Source organism: Phragmites australis, chromosome 4, assembly GCF_958298935.1.
Source record: "Phragmites australis chromosome 4, lpPhrAust1.1, whole genome shotgun sequence".
NCBI lineage: Eukaryota > Viridiplantae > Streptophyta > Magnoliopsida > Poales > Poaceae > Phragmites > Phragmites australis.
Window position 1 is genome coordinate 37,730,375 of NC_084924.1, and position 15,280 is coordinate 37,745,654.

At 41.4% G+C, this 15,280-nt stretch overlaps 1 protein-coding gene across 5 annotated transcripts; it reads right to left on the minus strand.

Moving 5' to 3' along the window:
- Positions 1–6,137: 6,137 nt before the first annotated feature.
- Positions 6,138–13,456, minus strand: LOC133916361 (uncharacterized). Of its 5 annotated transcripts, none has more exons than XM_062359999.1 (18): positions 13,319–13,456; positions 12,622–12,691; positions 11,677–12,540; positions 11,404–11,583; positions 11,209–11,322; positions 10,638–10,696; positions 10,462–10,528; positions 10,332–10,383; positions 10,033–10,125; positions 9,706–9,789; positions 9,162–9,574; positions 8,790–8,851; positions 8,265–8,334; positions 7,969–8,049; positions 7,737–7,838; positions 7,484–7,614; positions 7,091–7,205; positions 6,138–6,736 (listed from the first exon to the last, which is right to left on the minus strand). In XM_062359999.1, the coding sequence occupies exons 1-18, from the start codon at positions 13,351–13,353 to the stop codon at positions 6,698–6,700; spliced, it is 2,631 nt and encodes an 876-aa protein (XP_062215983.1). In that variant the 5' UTR covers positions 13,354–13,456; the 3' UTR covers positions 6,138–6,697. The 5 variants fall into 5 exon arrangements, with proteins under 5 accessions (XP_062215983.1, XP_062215985.1, XP_062215984.1 ...); XM_062360001.1 differs by lacking the exon at positions 13,319–13,456 and adding an exon at positions 12,867–13,291; XM_062360000.1 differs by lacking the exon at positions 10,638–10,696 and having other exon boundaries at positions 10,462–10,575.
- Positions 13,457–15,280: the final 1,824 nt, after the last annotated feature.

Here is a 15,280-nt window from a genome sequence, read left to right on the forward strand (position 1 = left end):
AAATTTTTGTTCGTAGGTCATATACTCATAGCTAGTCGATGTTACTCTGTTTGTATGTGGTCGAGGCTCATCAGATGTTGTGGGTGGACTCAGTCTAAAAATTGAGCTGGACTTATCTAAAAATTGAGTAGAGGCATAACAGTGATGGGATATTTACAACTTAAATAAAGTGCTAAATCCACTAAAATTCTCTGAAAAACAAGAATTTGAAGCCCCGCTCACTGTATGCTGGGTCCACCCATGGTTGTCTGCGACATCGAGCTCCATAGCATTTCCAGACGCCTTTGCATGATGATGAGGCTATGACGAGCTCCATAGCATTTTGTTGATGATGTCCATTGTGTCCAAAGGATATCAATTCGGTATACTTTTATTTTTCTTCAGAAACTTCCCCCCAGATCTCCAGAATGTTTGCTCTCGGCCACATATGTCTGCCATTTTCAAAGTGTAATTGTTCATGCATTGTGTTGTCATATGGGTTTTGACTTCAGGTTATGTTAGGCAGTTGCTTTACTTCAACTGTAGTATAATTGACGAGGCATGCATGGGATGTGCAAACTAGTGTATGATAGGGATTCTAGATTTAGGATCACCTACCAAAGGTGTAGAAAAATATTAAGGGAAGAAAAAAATTAGTTTCCTATTAAGATTTAGAATAATTGATTTCAGAACTATTAGAGTCATATTATATCTGTAAGGTAGTATAAATTAGAGTAGGTTTAGAGTTGAATTCAGAATAGGTTTAGAGTTGGTTTCGGTATAGGTTTAGATTTATGTCTCTATATAAAGAGAGCATGTTGATGTAAAGAATACAAGGATCCTCTGTCAAGAGGGTCCAGGCTGGTAGATACCAGCTAACAGTTGATATTTTTAAAACCATAGCCCCCTAGCGCGACCAGTCCCCTGGTCGCAGATGGAAATCCTGTGACCAGCCCTTGCTGGTCACGGGCAGGTACTCACCTAACTAATTTAATAGCATTTAATATCATTCACTCACATGTTTTCCTTCCCCAGACACCCTTTCGGCAAGCGAAGTTATGGGCCGGTACATAGACAGTGTGACCCATCCTGTAGCATTTAATGCTACGGGACGGCCTATCAAGCGAGCATGACGGCAGGGCAGATGGGTGTGACGAGAACGCAGCAGGCATGACGGTGGTCGACGGATTGGACAGGGCGTGCAAGATGACCAGGACAGGTCAGGCGTGCTCGCCACTCGTAATGATAACCTAGGAGTAGTTGTCTTTGTCAGGTTAAGGTAGTCACCATATTTTGGCACAGTTTGCTTGTATGTACATTTCGTCTCCTACTATATAAAGGGGAGGATCGGGCTTGTAAAGAGGAAAGTTCATCATCTAACTCATAAGAAAATACACATAACGTACGGCTATTATCTTGAGGGAGACATGAACCTGAATAAATCTTGAAATTCTTGAGTTCCTTCGACACACACACATACTCACCAACAACCACTAGAAACACTGATCACACACCCATCATCCGACATGCCCTATATATATTATTAGGGACTAATCATTGACAAAGCCTTATGGTGTAATCAGCAAGTAGAAATTAATCTAAAGTTTGGTCAGAGCCTCGAAGCCAAGGAGACCTAGTTATCTAATATTTGGTATCTAGAGACCTTTTGTTCCTCAACCTGTTTCTGCACCGCCGCCACCTCTGCTGCCCTTGTTCTGTTTTTGCGATGCCGCATCCGCTGCTGTTTTCCTGCGCCATACACCATTGACGCACCACCACCACTACCTCATGCCATTGCCATTGCTGGTGCTCCACCAGTCGCCAATATGCACCTACGTCAAGGGGGATATCACCTCTAGCATTGCAGGACTCATCAAGATGATGGAATCGATCTTACAGAAGGTGACCACTCGCGAAGCCCACCAGGATGATTGGGAGAAGGGCGTCAATACTTCGGGTATGGCTACTTCAGCTCAGCCACTTCAGGCGACCCCAAAGGCAAATCCTTGCCTTCAGATAACGACCGCTGCAGTCCTCGCTTCTATAAGCTCACTTTTCCCACCTTCAATAGTGAGGATGATCCACTACCATGGTTGAACCATTTTACTCAATTATTTCACGGGAAACGTGCGCCAAAGAACGAAAATGTTTGGCTTTCCTCCTATCATATGACTAGTGGTGCTCAGTAGTGGTACATGCAGTTTGAAAGGGACTATGGCTTCGTCAATTGGTCGGTATTCGAGCATTACATCAATATGCGATTCGGTCATCCCATTTGCAACAATCCCTTGGGTAAATTGGCCAGTCTCCGGAAGACCAGCTATGTGGATGAATATCAAAAGAGATTTTTGGCCCTTCTCGCTTAGGTTACTCCAACACCTGTTCCCAGACAGCAAGTCAGTTTGTTCACCGTCGGCCTTGGGAAACCTCTTAGTACAGATGAGAAACATCCTTAGGAAGATGATGTTGGGAATCTTCAACCAACCCCAAGCAAATCGACCCCTCGTCAATGAAGCAACTCTCGTTCCAGCATTGTTTAGCCCTATTTTGCTACAACGTTGTCCTCCACCTCGGCCACCCCCTCTCAGGCTAAACCTAATTTTAGGTTCCATTGTCTTACGTCTGAAGAGATGGTTGATCAGCGTGCTAAAGGTTTATGTTTCAATTGTCCAGAAAAATTTTCCAAGGAGCACATGGGCTAGTGCTCTATGAAAGGCATCTACTTAATGGAACTTGAGGATCCTCAAGATGATCTGGACAGTGATGACGAAGTGATGGAGATTTCCCTCCATGCTCTTATAGGGATTCGTACTAACAATACCATGCATCTTCCTGTTTCAATTGGTGGTCATGTTTTTGCTGCCCATGTGGACTCCGGATCAACTCACACCTTTATTTCTAGGTGAACAACAACAACCATGGGGCTTCAACTTGTTCCTCGCGCTGCTATACAAGTCTTGGTGGCTAATGGTGATCGCGTTGATAGTTTGGGGGGTTTGCCATAACACCATAATTCAGATTGATGAGATTTTGTACTTGATTGTTATGTTATTCCACTGGAAGGATTTGATATTGTATTGTGTGTCCAGTGGCTACGCATCCTCGGACCAATTTTATGGGATTTTGACAAATTGGCAATGTCCTTCTGGAGGGACAAACGTTGTGTTATGTGGCACGGTTCCACTCAGGTGTCGAAACAAGCCCATGTGCACACCTTGTCGGGGGCATGAATTGTTAGCAAAATTGTTGTTAGAATTCGAGGATTTGTTTGTTGAACCGTGTGGTTTGCCCCCAGTTCGAATGCACGAGCATCGCATCCATCTTCTTCTTGTCACTACAGTAGTTTCACTCCATCCTTATCGATATCCTCATTTGCTTAAAGACAATTGAGAAGCAATGTGCTGATAGGCTAGCCCAAGGTATTATTCATCCCAGCCATTCTGAATTCTCTTCTCCAGTCCTGCTTGTTAAGAAATCATATGGTGCTTGGTATTTTTGTGTGGATTATCGTACACTTAATAGCAAGACAATAAAGGATAAATTCCCAATTCCAGTTGCGGGTGAATTGTTTGATGAGTTGAAGGGTGCCAAATTTTCACTAAGCTGGACTTACTCAATGGCTATTTTCAAGTTCGTATGCATCCGGATGATATTAGAAAAACATCCTTTCACACCCATCATGACCATTTTAAATTTTTAGTCATGACTTTTGGACTCACAAATGCTTCAACAACCTTTCAGGCTTTAATGAATGTCATTTTATCGCCTTATTTGGAGAAGAGGTGGTTTTCTCTGTGCTATTAAGGCTTTTTCAGTCCTAAAAAACGCCCTCACTTCAGCCTCTTTTTTCAACTTCTAGATTTCTCACAGCACTTTATCATTGATTGTGATGCCTCCAGCTCGGGTTTTGGTGTTGTTTTACATCAAGGAGCCGATCCCATAGCTTATTTCAGCTAACCAGTTGCCCCTGGTCATGCTAAGTTGGTTGTTAATGAACGGGAATTAATTGTCTTGGTTAAAGCAGTGTGTCATTGGAGACCATATGTGTGGGGATGTTCTTTTATTGTGCGGATATATCATTATAGCCTGAAATTTTTCCTAGATCAGCGTCTTTCCACTATTTTGCAGCATACATGGGTTAGCAAGTTATTTGGATATGATTTTGAGGTTAAATTTCAACTTGGGAAGTATAATTCAGCAGTGGATGCCCTTTCTCGTAGAGATGCATACTTGACTAGGTTGTCATTGTCTAGCCCATCTTTTGAGATTTTCGATTTGCTGCATGGTGAAACTAGTCGTCTACCAGAATTGCGTTAAATACATGACAAGATTATGAATTCTCAAGCTGTGGACGGCTGGTCCTTAATTGATGATTTGGTGGTGTTCCAGGGACATCTATTTGTGCATATAGAATATGAATGTTGGCCTTTTCTCCTTGCTGATGCTCATGGTGCGGGTCATGAGGGTATTTGGAAAACATTACACCGGCTACAGACTACTATGTTTAACCCTCATGCACGTTCATTGGTCAAAGAATTTGTTAAAGGTTGCGTAGTGTGTCAGTGTAATAAGTCTAAACACTTGCATCCAGCATGATTTTTGCAACCGCTTGTGGTGCCATCTTCTGTTTGAGATGATATATCTATGGATTTTATTGAAGGACTTCCTCACGTCGGTGGCAAATATGTGATCTTGACAGTGGTTGATCGATTATCCAAATATGCTCACTTCATTGCTTTGGAACACCCTTACACAACTCCTTTAGTTGTTAGGGTTTTCTTTGATCAAGTGGTTCATTTACACAGTGTTCCCTATTACATTGTAAGTGATCGAGATATTATCTTTACTAGCAACTTTTGGAAGAAGTTGTTTTGTCTTTCTAGGACTAAGCTAAATATGAGTACATCTTTTCATCTTCAATCTAATGGTCAGTCTGAGATAGTCCACCACATTATTGCGATGTACCTTCGATGTTTAAGTGGAGATAGTCCTAAACAGTGGCTACAATGGTTTCCTTGGGTAGAATTCTGTTACAACTCTCATATCAATTTACTTTTCGAAAAAACCCTTTTAAAGTTGTTTATGGGTGTGATCCTCCTTTTGTTGTGCTCTATCAACTGGGTACTTCTCGTGTGGTGGCTGTGGATAGGCAATTATAGCAACGAGATGAATTTTTGAATGAAATAAGAGAGTAGCTTTTTCAGTCCCATGAATATATGAAGTACTATGATAAGTTCCACGGAGAGGTGATTTTTGAAGTAGGAGAATGGGTGTGGTTGCATTTGCATCATCGTTTGGCTATGGTTGCATTTGCATCATCGTTTGGCTGTCGTTACTGATCAGGCACATTTGAAATTGTCTCCAAGATTTATGGTCCTTTTGTGATCTTGGAACGTATTGATGATGTGGCTTATAGGCTTCGTCTTCCTCACAAGACGCGTATACATGATGTGTTTCATGTGGCTTTGCTCAAGAAATATAATGGGGCACCTCCAACTGATGCAGTTTAATTGTCGGATATTGTTCATAGCCAGGTGATTCCTTCCCTAGATAAAGTCCTTCATTCTCACATCGAAATTCTGGTTCGTTAGCAAGGTTCTTCTGCAATTGAAGCAACTTGGGAGCCATTACAGTCCTTCCAGCAGGCTTATCCATCTTATCAGCTCGAGGACGAGCTGCTTGTTGGGTAGGAGAGAAATGATAGGGATTCCGGATTTGGGATCACCTACCAAAGGCGCAGAAAAGTATTAAGGGAAGAAAAGAATTAGTTTCCTATTATGTTTCAGCATAATTAATTTTCTTGTAAGATTCGGAATAATTAATTTCAAAACTATTAGTCTTATTCTATTTGTAAGCTAGTATAAATTGGAGTAGGTTTAGAGTTGGATTCAGAATAGATTTAGAGTTAGTTTTGATATAGGTTTAGATTTAGGTCTAAAGAGAGTATTATGATGCAATCAGTAAGTACAAATTAATCTAAAGTTCGGACATAACCTGAAAGCCAGGAAGACCTTATTATCTAATATGTAACATTCGTCTTAATGTGCTGACAGAAACAAGGGTGTTAACGGGCATTCACGCATGATGGCACACAGGTTTAGGGAGGAAAATGACGTGACATTTCCAAAATTATTTTGAATAACATTGTGAGGAACCTCTGACGACAATCAGCTTTCCAGAATACCTCACCATATGATACAATGATCTTTGTACATACGATATGTCAAGAACATGTTGCAAGCCACCCGTAGCAATAGAACAAGAATACACTGAAAGATCATTTCTTTACAGTGGTTTTGACAACTCTTTCCGAAGAGAAATAAAGCATGCCCTTCTCCAGTACAACTCAATGCTGTCGTAAGCTAATCTAACAAGGATTTTTTTTTTTTCTTCATGTGTATGGGAAGTTGTGTTCTGTTCTCTCCTACTTGGAACACTATGGACAATCTTAATGAAACTAATAGAAGAAGAAAAATTTACACAGATGCCTTACAACAAGTTTTCAGACCTACCAAGAGAGCTTTATCTGACAACTGAACTCAATATGATACAAGTACACTTCCTGCAAACTTCATGGAAAATGCCAGTTGAATCTTACCACGGAGGAAGCATCCATGATGGTTTGAACTCATTGTTCTGGAGATCAGACAATCCAGCCATTAATGAACAATTGAGATCTTGATAGGAGCTACAATTTTCTCCCAGGTTCTTGACGAGTTTAGCCTTCAGCTGTTTCAGTTGAATTCTGCCTAACCTGCTAAAATAGTGAACCAACAGCTCCTCAACTTTGTACAATTTTTCTAGTTGCGCTCAACTTTGTACAATTTTTCTAGAGCAACTAGAAAGATTGTGTTCCCTTTCTTATAAAGATGAATAATGCTCTTTATTTTATGTTTTCTTTTTCAAATATTATATAAAGAGGATGTTGCTTCAGTAGGGACACATCAGCTATTATGTCCTAGCACATTAAGTATTTTAGGAAAATCGACAACATAGCCGAAAAAGAATCAAAGCTTGCAAAAGAAAAGTATGTGGCAATGACAAGTGGGGCCTGGTACCACATGTCACTAACTCAATGTTATTTTGTTAAACTTTGACTTTATGGACGCACCTTGCTCTTGTCTAGCCATCCAAGTCCCCTAGAAAGCAGGCCTATTCTCCTGCTAGGTGCATCTTGATTTGGCTCTTGATTCGTCTTCCCAAGGACATTGTCTGCACGTGGTGAACTACAGAAATACCAAGTAAATGAAGTATTACCATATGAAGATAGTATTCAAAGGTAAAGAAAAGTGAAAATGTCTATATGTTTGGTAGCAAAAAAAACCACTAGGTCTGATAGAGGGGGGGGGGGTAACGGAAGAGGAATATAAACCAACTGAAGCAATAGACAGTGAGACACGTGCATCAAAAGCAAATTAGTCATGCCCAGCGTGAAAAATAATAGGCTTTTGATCATAGCTCCTAAGTGACGCAGGTACTGTGAAGGTGTAGAACCACAACATACCTTGAAGTGAAAGATTGGTTGGCTTTAACCTGCCCAGCCTGGTACTGCTTTGTAGCCTCCAGCATTGTTTCTGCCATTATAGCTCTCTTCTCCATTTGTGAAAGTGCTGCCATTGCTGCTTTATAGTTCTCCTGCACACAAAAGGTATGGAAAAGTTAGGCATCTGCCTTCTGACATAACAAATTGTGCAAGTAGACCAGTAAGAAAGTAGCAGTTTTAGAATATTGATAGTAAAGTTCCTCCAAGAATTAACCTGGAGCACGTGAGCAGCATATTTTTGTTCAGCAGCATCTCGCTCAGCGGCTATGCGGGCATCTTCTGTCACTTTCTGTTCTTGCTCCATTCTTAACAAGATCTGTACAGGCAAGTTAATGTGTGGATATTTTTAGACAACCAGATGGTCCAATGGACTTGAGAGGATCATGTAATATGATGCTTAAGAACCAACAGATTATAGCCACAGAATGTAGGCAGTAAGACAACACCTGAAGCATTGCTTGCTCTTGCTCTTGCTTGTCAGCAAAAGCTTTTCGCAGTTCAGATACCTCTGCCTCCAATTTCTCAACCTGTGAGGCCTTTCTAAGTCAAGAATGTATATAGAAAATTATTTGACCAAAAGGGGGATTCAAGGACTAAAACTCTAAAAGTAAATTATCGTCTGGAAATAAAGTGAATGTTTTGCTCAAAGAATTCAAAAACATATAATAGTTCAAGGATATTCTATTATCATAAAACCATAAACTGAGAGGAGAAAAGGAAGTGATTCCAGATACCATCATACCTTAGCACTCAACATTCTTCTATTGTCCTGCTTGACCATCTCCATTAAAGCCGTTTCCAGCTCTTCGCCTCTGAAAATATAAAGAAATATTAGCTTTATGGGCATATATTAATGGGCCAAATTAACAAAGTGCCACAACACAAAAATAATTCATATGATTCAACTTACAAATAATTTTAACTAGATGTGTCATGAAACCCAGGAACAGGAAAAAAGATGAATTTAGTCACTTAAGAAAAAAATCATGAGGTGTCATGAAGATGTGAAGGAGATACAGCGGGCATGTTCCTTCTAATCTTTCCTTTGTTCCAGAAGATAAACAGTAGACTCAAATATGGTATGAAGAGCGTCAATAGGCATAATTGTGTTCAAACCAAAGACGCAATTTTTGGATATGTTAAATCTACTGAACCAAGCAATATTATTTAAGTTATTGTATCCAGAGCTGAATACTTAAATTGAGCGCAAGTTGCTAGTCTTAACTCATACGGACACAAATATGTCCCAAACAAAAAGAAAAAAAACCTGAGGTCAGCAGATCTTTTCTCCTCGAGCAGCTTGCACAGTTCAACCTTCAGCCATGTTATCTGCATGAACATTGCACGTGTGTAGAATTCATCATGTAAACATAAGAAAAGAATGTTCGAATACTTGGGTTGTAAAAATATGTCAGGATACGATTCTAAGCGAAAAAATATAAACAATATGAAAAGAACCATTCGGTTCTACAAAAGAAAAAAAAGATCATGATATTGACATGGAACCATTATACATCACCAGATTTTAACCATCAGTTTAAACCATATATTTGCACACAAATAATAAGTACAATATTTTCCATTTCTTTTATAGAAAAGATTAGCACGTCCGAAAGATAGATAGCATCAGAGTTCTTACCTGATCTTGAAGATCAACACCCTCTTCCAAATCATTCTCTAGTACAGAACTAGTACTAAGGTAGGTGTCAAGATTTGCTGATCCGGTCTCCCCATTCACTTGCAAACCATCTGCCCCTTCCTTGGAATTAACTTGTCGGCACACAGATGAAGGGTCATGTTTAAAGCTATATAGTTTGGTTGCTAAGCCCTTCTTATCTTTCCAGGAACTACGATCTTTTGATCTTTCCTCCATTGCAGTTATGATTTCAGGCCTGTGCTTTTTCCTTAACTCTTGCAATACCATTTCTCTGACTGATTGAAAGCCCATACTAGCTGTCAATACAAGCTGGCTGCTGTCAAAAGTAGAGCCAGCAAGAGACTGCAGTAATGTAATTGCATCTCCAGCATCTTTTGTGGTTACCAGTGCAGGCCCTACAAATTAACATATGAAGACAATAATGTTGGTTGCACATAAAAAAAATGGTTAAAAAGAATTAATAAAGGACATATTAACGTTTTTTAGACGTTAATAAACAGAGCTAGCATCAAAAGAGGGATAATACCATATAAATCCAGCAAAGCAAACGTCGTTCGGAACAACATTGTACGATTTCCTTCAAAAAGGGTGACATCCCAAACACGAAGCACTACAAGAGAGGGGAAGTTTTAATCATATATCATTAAAAGATTGATCTGTTGGAACACACACATAGGACACAGAATATGCAACCTATAAAAAAAATAAGAGTATGGATTTTCCATATCCTATTAGTAAAAATGTTAGTCGGCTATAAGGGGATATCACCGAATCTTACAACAGTGAACTACTGAAAAAAAAAATTATACGATATATCATAATGAAAGCACCAAGAAACTGTATAAAACCTGACCACTTTCCCATGGAAGCATATTGATGAAAATTGAAAGAAACCATGGTCCGGTCACCCATGCCACCTGAACTCCCAAGAAATCCATATGTTTGGCTGAAGAGAGTTGCAATTGATGTAAGTGAAAAGAAATAACCATAAAAAAACTCTTTCAATGGTAGAAATTTTAAGTGTAGATACTTTGATACACTGTGTCTTAAAAAAATAGCAATAAGCACACAAACCATATGCTTGATTTTTTTTAATATACTGAGAACGTAACAAAGATGAATATATATCAGTAATATAATTGGAATGCATACCCAATTTAGGGAATCTTTCTCGTACAACCTCGTCAAGAACGAGCTGGTCAACCTGTGAATTGAGCAGCATCAGAATCTAAATGTTCAAAGGAAACAAGGCATGTATAATGATTCACGAATTCAACAGTACCTGAGATTCAATCATTTCTTCAGTGTAGTAACCATCAAAGTAATCATCAATAACTCCTACCAGAGCCCTGAAATTCAAAGGCAAGTGACAATGGAGACACCATGCAGTCTTGTACTACAAAAAGGCCAATAAGTTTTTTTTTTTCTAGATACAAGGCGCATATAATGCAGACATACCAAAATGCATTTTCTTCAGGCATGAACAACAAAAATAAACCAGCAAAAAAGTTCATGGCCTGCGAGAGAAATAAATGAAGATATAAGATAAAAGGTACTTTGGTTATAGTGCTTGTTTCAGAAACCGGATTAATACTGTGAGGTGTGTGGAAAGCAAGATAAATGTAACGCTAGACTGCATTGTACATTTGGTAATTCTGCCGACCTGGTAAGCTAGCTAGTAATCAAATTCTGTACGTTAGAGATGAACTTCATTGGTTTTACCTTTTGTAAATCTCTTCTGAAGTTACCATATGTATAAGGTCTAAAAATTGTTTTGCTCATCAGAAGTTCAGGACTAATTATTGAAAAGTGGCGACTTGTCATAGCTCTTTATCACATATCACAATCCTATTTATAAGGCCACAGATTACAATTTTGCATAAATGCTCATCAGACCTAACAATATAGAAGTATTGCTTTTCATAGTTTACATGGACCAGTAAGCATGGATTACAGTCTTTAGTTTTACAGACTTAGGCTTACAAGAGGCTAGATAAAATTCAAAATTCTTCAATGGGCATCAATTTACCTGGCAGTACCCAACTGATGGATTATGCCTTGCATATGCTGTTAATAACCGCCTCAGAGCACTTCTCCCATCCTCATCTAATGCAGGGTGTCCTGGAAATGTCCGTGGCAAATCCTGTAATGGCAACAGACAAATCACTAGAGCTTGTTAACCATGGCATACTTCCTCTCAATTCAAACTGTTTCAAAGAACAACCTTCTCTATCTGTCCTTTCCACTTCTCAGGCTTTGGAAGCTTTCTCGGTGCACTAGTCTGTTCGTTCAGCACAGGGCCCTCAAGGTCCTTTTCATCCGATTTTACAGTCCCTTCATCAAGCAGTTTGTTGTAGTACCCAGTAATTTTCCGAGTACCAGCACCCACAAATGCTTGCCATATCTGCAGGGAAGTCAACCACATGTAAGTGTAAAGGCATCAAATCTCACACACAAAGCAGACAACAGCAGGTTCCAAATCTGTTTGCAGCTGCACCTCTCCTCTAAGAACTGTTGGCACACCTCCACGAACCAAGCTCTCAAGCTCCTCTCTCCAAGGAAAATAAGACCCACCATTGCTTCCCTCCAATTGAGTACTTGTAGAATCACCAGGTGCCTCTTGTCCATGCTCCGCCTTATCCGCAACATAAGACTCCTCACCTGGATCCCCTTCATGACTCGCTTCTGCAGTCCGTCCTTCCTCTTCAATAGAAGCAAGCTGTGTTGCACCCTTTCCATGAATGTCATTTGCACCATTATCTCTCTTCGCCACCCGATAGCTCATCATTTTCTCAATGATGCTAAGCGATGCCCGCACCCGCCTACAAGACTCAACTTTTATGGGCTTTAGTTCATCCAACAACCCCTTATCCAAGGAAAGTTCTTCCAACTTTTCTAAGTTGTCGTGATTCACTTCTCCCAATTCTTCGGAGCCTCCACTCAAATCTTTTAATTCTTCAGAGTCCCCATTCACTTCTTTCAATTCCTCTGAGACTTCGATTGATTCTTCAGAGTTACTACTAGTCTTCTCTTTCAGCATGTCCAAGTTGTCAGTTACATCTTTAAGATCTTCCGACTCACCATTTGCTTCTCGTGATTCATCGGTGGCATCAGCTTCCTTCATGTCTTCTAATTTGTTGTTATCTTCTTCATTCTCAGCTTCCTCCTCCTCATTTTCTTCTTCAACACAATGTGTCCCACTGCCTTTGTTCTTTTTTGTCTTTCCAGCTCCTGCATCACCATCTCTGGCAGCAGCACCATCTTCGGACCGCAAAATGCTGGGTGTGCTGGGCACATCCGCGGACTCAGCCAACCTGTCCAAGAAGTCCCTCCACCTGTGCGCCCTCTCCTCCTCCTCATCCTAACAAACCCCACCAAAAAGAAAATCAAAACTTTCCCGAAACAAACAAGAAACATAACATTTCCACTCTGGTAAATTTACCATATAAATCTTGGCGTACTCGCGGAAACGCTGCAGATGCTGCGGCCGCACCGCGAATCCATACGCGTCCCTGCGCCAAACCTCACCATCAACCACAACGCCCCGAGGCAACCCCGACCACGGCATTAGCCCCCGCTAATCAAACCTAGTAATCAATACCAAAACAAGGAACAAAACACCAAACGAGAGACGAGAAGAGGAGGCAGCCAAAGTGGGCAAAGGAGGCGCCTTTTTTTGGGTTTTACCGGGACTCGGCGTCCATGGGGATCAGCGCGCATTAAATAAGAAGCGACAGTGCGACTTCGGCACCGCACGCCATGGATTGACCAAAGCCATAAACCCTAGCCCGCGTCCCGAGATCCACGCACATGGAATGGGAAATTCTGGAAAATGGAATCCGGGATTGCAACGGATCGCGGCAAGATCGGGTGGAGCCGCGCGCTGGCGTTAATTGCACCCCGCTGCCACGGCACCCGAGGGAGGCCCAGGCGCGAAGCGAAGAAGAGGAATCGAAGAAGAAGAAGAAGCAGCGCAGATTGGGGAAGGGGTGGAGCGAGAAAAAAAGAACTCTTTTCGCATCGGTGCGAGAGCGCGGAGCACGTGGCGCGCGGCACGACGATGTCGCGCGCAGCCTCGGCTTGGCTGCTGCATGGATTTGATTTGGAGGAGAGTAAGGTATGGTATAATGGTACTTCACCTCTTGTGCTCGAAGTCGAAGGCCGCGGCGCCCATGGCCGCGGCCGCGCGGCTTGCGGCGTGCGCCGTGGTGTCCGGTCGGGCCTCTGACGTGGGCGTGTGCCGACCGGTGCAGAGCCAGAGATACAGCGCTAAGCAGCTTGTGGAAAGGAGGAGTAGATTAGAATGGGATTAGCAATTTTATTGCCTAGGTTTGACCTGGATTTGGAATGAGATTGGTCAAAAATATTTGATTGATGTTTTCTTCGAAATAATCGGGCCATTGGTTAATGGAGCGACGTAGGTTTTTAGCCACTTCTAATACTTTATTTCATACCTAATATTTTAGAGAGGAGAGGATAGCTTCCAATATATACATATTTGTTACTTATTTCTTAAAGTTTTTTAAAATAATTTATTTTCTCAAAATCATTCGAGATTATTAAAAAGCTAATTTCTTTTATAAGAAACAAGTCTAATCTTTCTTCTTTTAAACAATTTACCATATCATTTTTTTTCTTAGCACACCTAATTAATATTAAAAAATTAGCCATATTAAAGCATTGAGAAATGTCTTACCAGAAAACGGTGCCGCTCGTGTGTAGTGTTACTATTCCGGTGTCAAGCTAAGAACTTTGACCTTCATGTGTACTAGGTGACAGATACTTCGTCATGTGTGGCTTGATGAGGACTGTGCTGATTAAGATTATCTCCAGCAGATACTTTAAAATTTCGTCCTCTATAACACTATTACAGCATCCTCTAACACTATTACAGTATCCCTTATTTTTTTTATTTCCAACAGCTACCTTATTTTCTATCTTACATTACTCTCCTCCTCCCCTCGAATCCACGTGCATACGCAGTCAACAGTGATACAGACACCCTATCCATCCGCAAATTTGCTTCCTCCCGTATCCAATCGGCAACACTGTAGCAGTGAAAAAGCCAAAATGCAGTAGCTGCTGGAGCTGCGTTGCGGCCTGAGGCAGTCAGCAAATCTCCTGTAGCACTGGATAACGCCAGGATAAAGCAACCGCTCGAGTTGGCCTAAATGGGTCTGCAAGTGGTCTAGTACTTTAGGCACGATACCACCTTAAGCTTTTTATACTATAACACGGTTTCTACGGTTTTGTAATCTCTTAGAAGTTTCGAATTTGAATTCTGTAAAATCGTTTCTACGATAAATCAGAATTAATTTGTGTAATTATTTAGTTAATTTCAGTAAATTCAATTCTTGGACATTGTATTGCCAGTTTGGACATAAGAAACGATTTGGTTTTAGTGAGAATCGGTCCCAAGCGCAAAAAACGGACCGATTCACTTTGAGACTGACTGAATTGATTCCTTTTTAGTGTGTGTTCGTGAATCGGCTCAAACTCAGGTTCACTGCCAAAATGGGTGAGTTGTTCAGCACCTCCCTTCCAAGCTTGTGTGTAATTACTTACGTCTACCTCTGGTTAAAATATCTCACCCGGCCAGTTCCGTCCTTCGCCCATCACCTCTCTATATCTGCTCTCCCTCTCACCTACCGGATCGAGATCCCCTAACTTTAGGGTTATCGTGACTTCATCACTAACATGTGAGCCTGGCTCCACGCATCAGTAACGAGCAGCAAAGTCAGGCGATCTTCATCATCACCTACCATCGCGGCCAGATCGCTACCTCCCTCGTCCTGCTGCCCACGAACCCATCATCAACGACACCACAAGGCCTCGATCCCATCTCCCCCTACCCCCAGTCAAACCCCTGACCTACCCTGGTGACTTTGTGCCCCCCCATGGTGAGTGCCCTATGGATCCTGTTATCGTCATGCAGCGGGAGGCGGAGTGATGGATGGTTGTCACCGAGAAGCTCCTGACGGCACGTGACCTTGAGGGCTGCAAGCAGCTCATCTCCCAGGCTCTTGACGTTGACTCACGCGCCCCGCCGCCGATGACCTGTTCGTCGCCGCGGATGCCCTCCTCACCGCGGTCGAGGATCA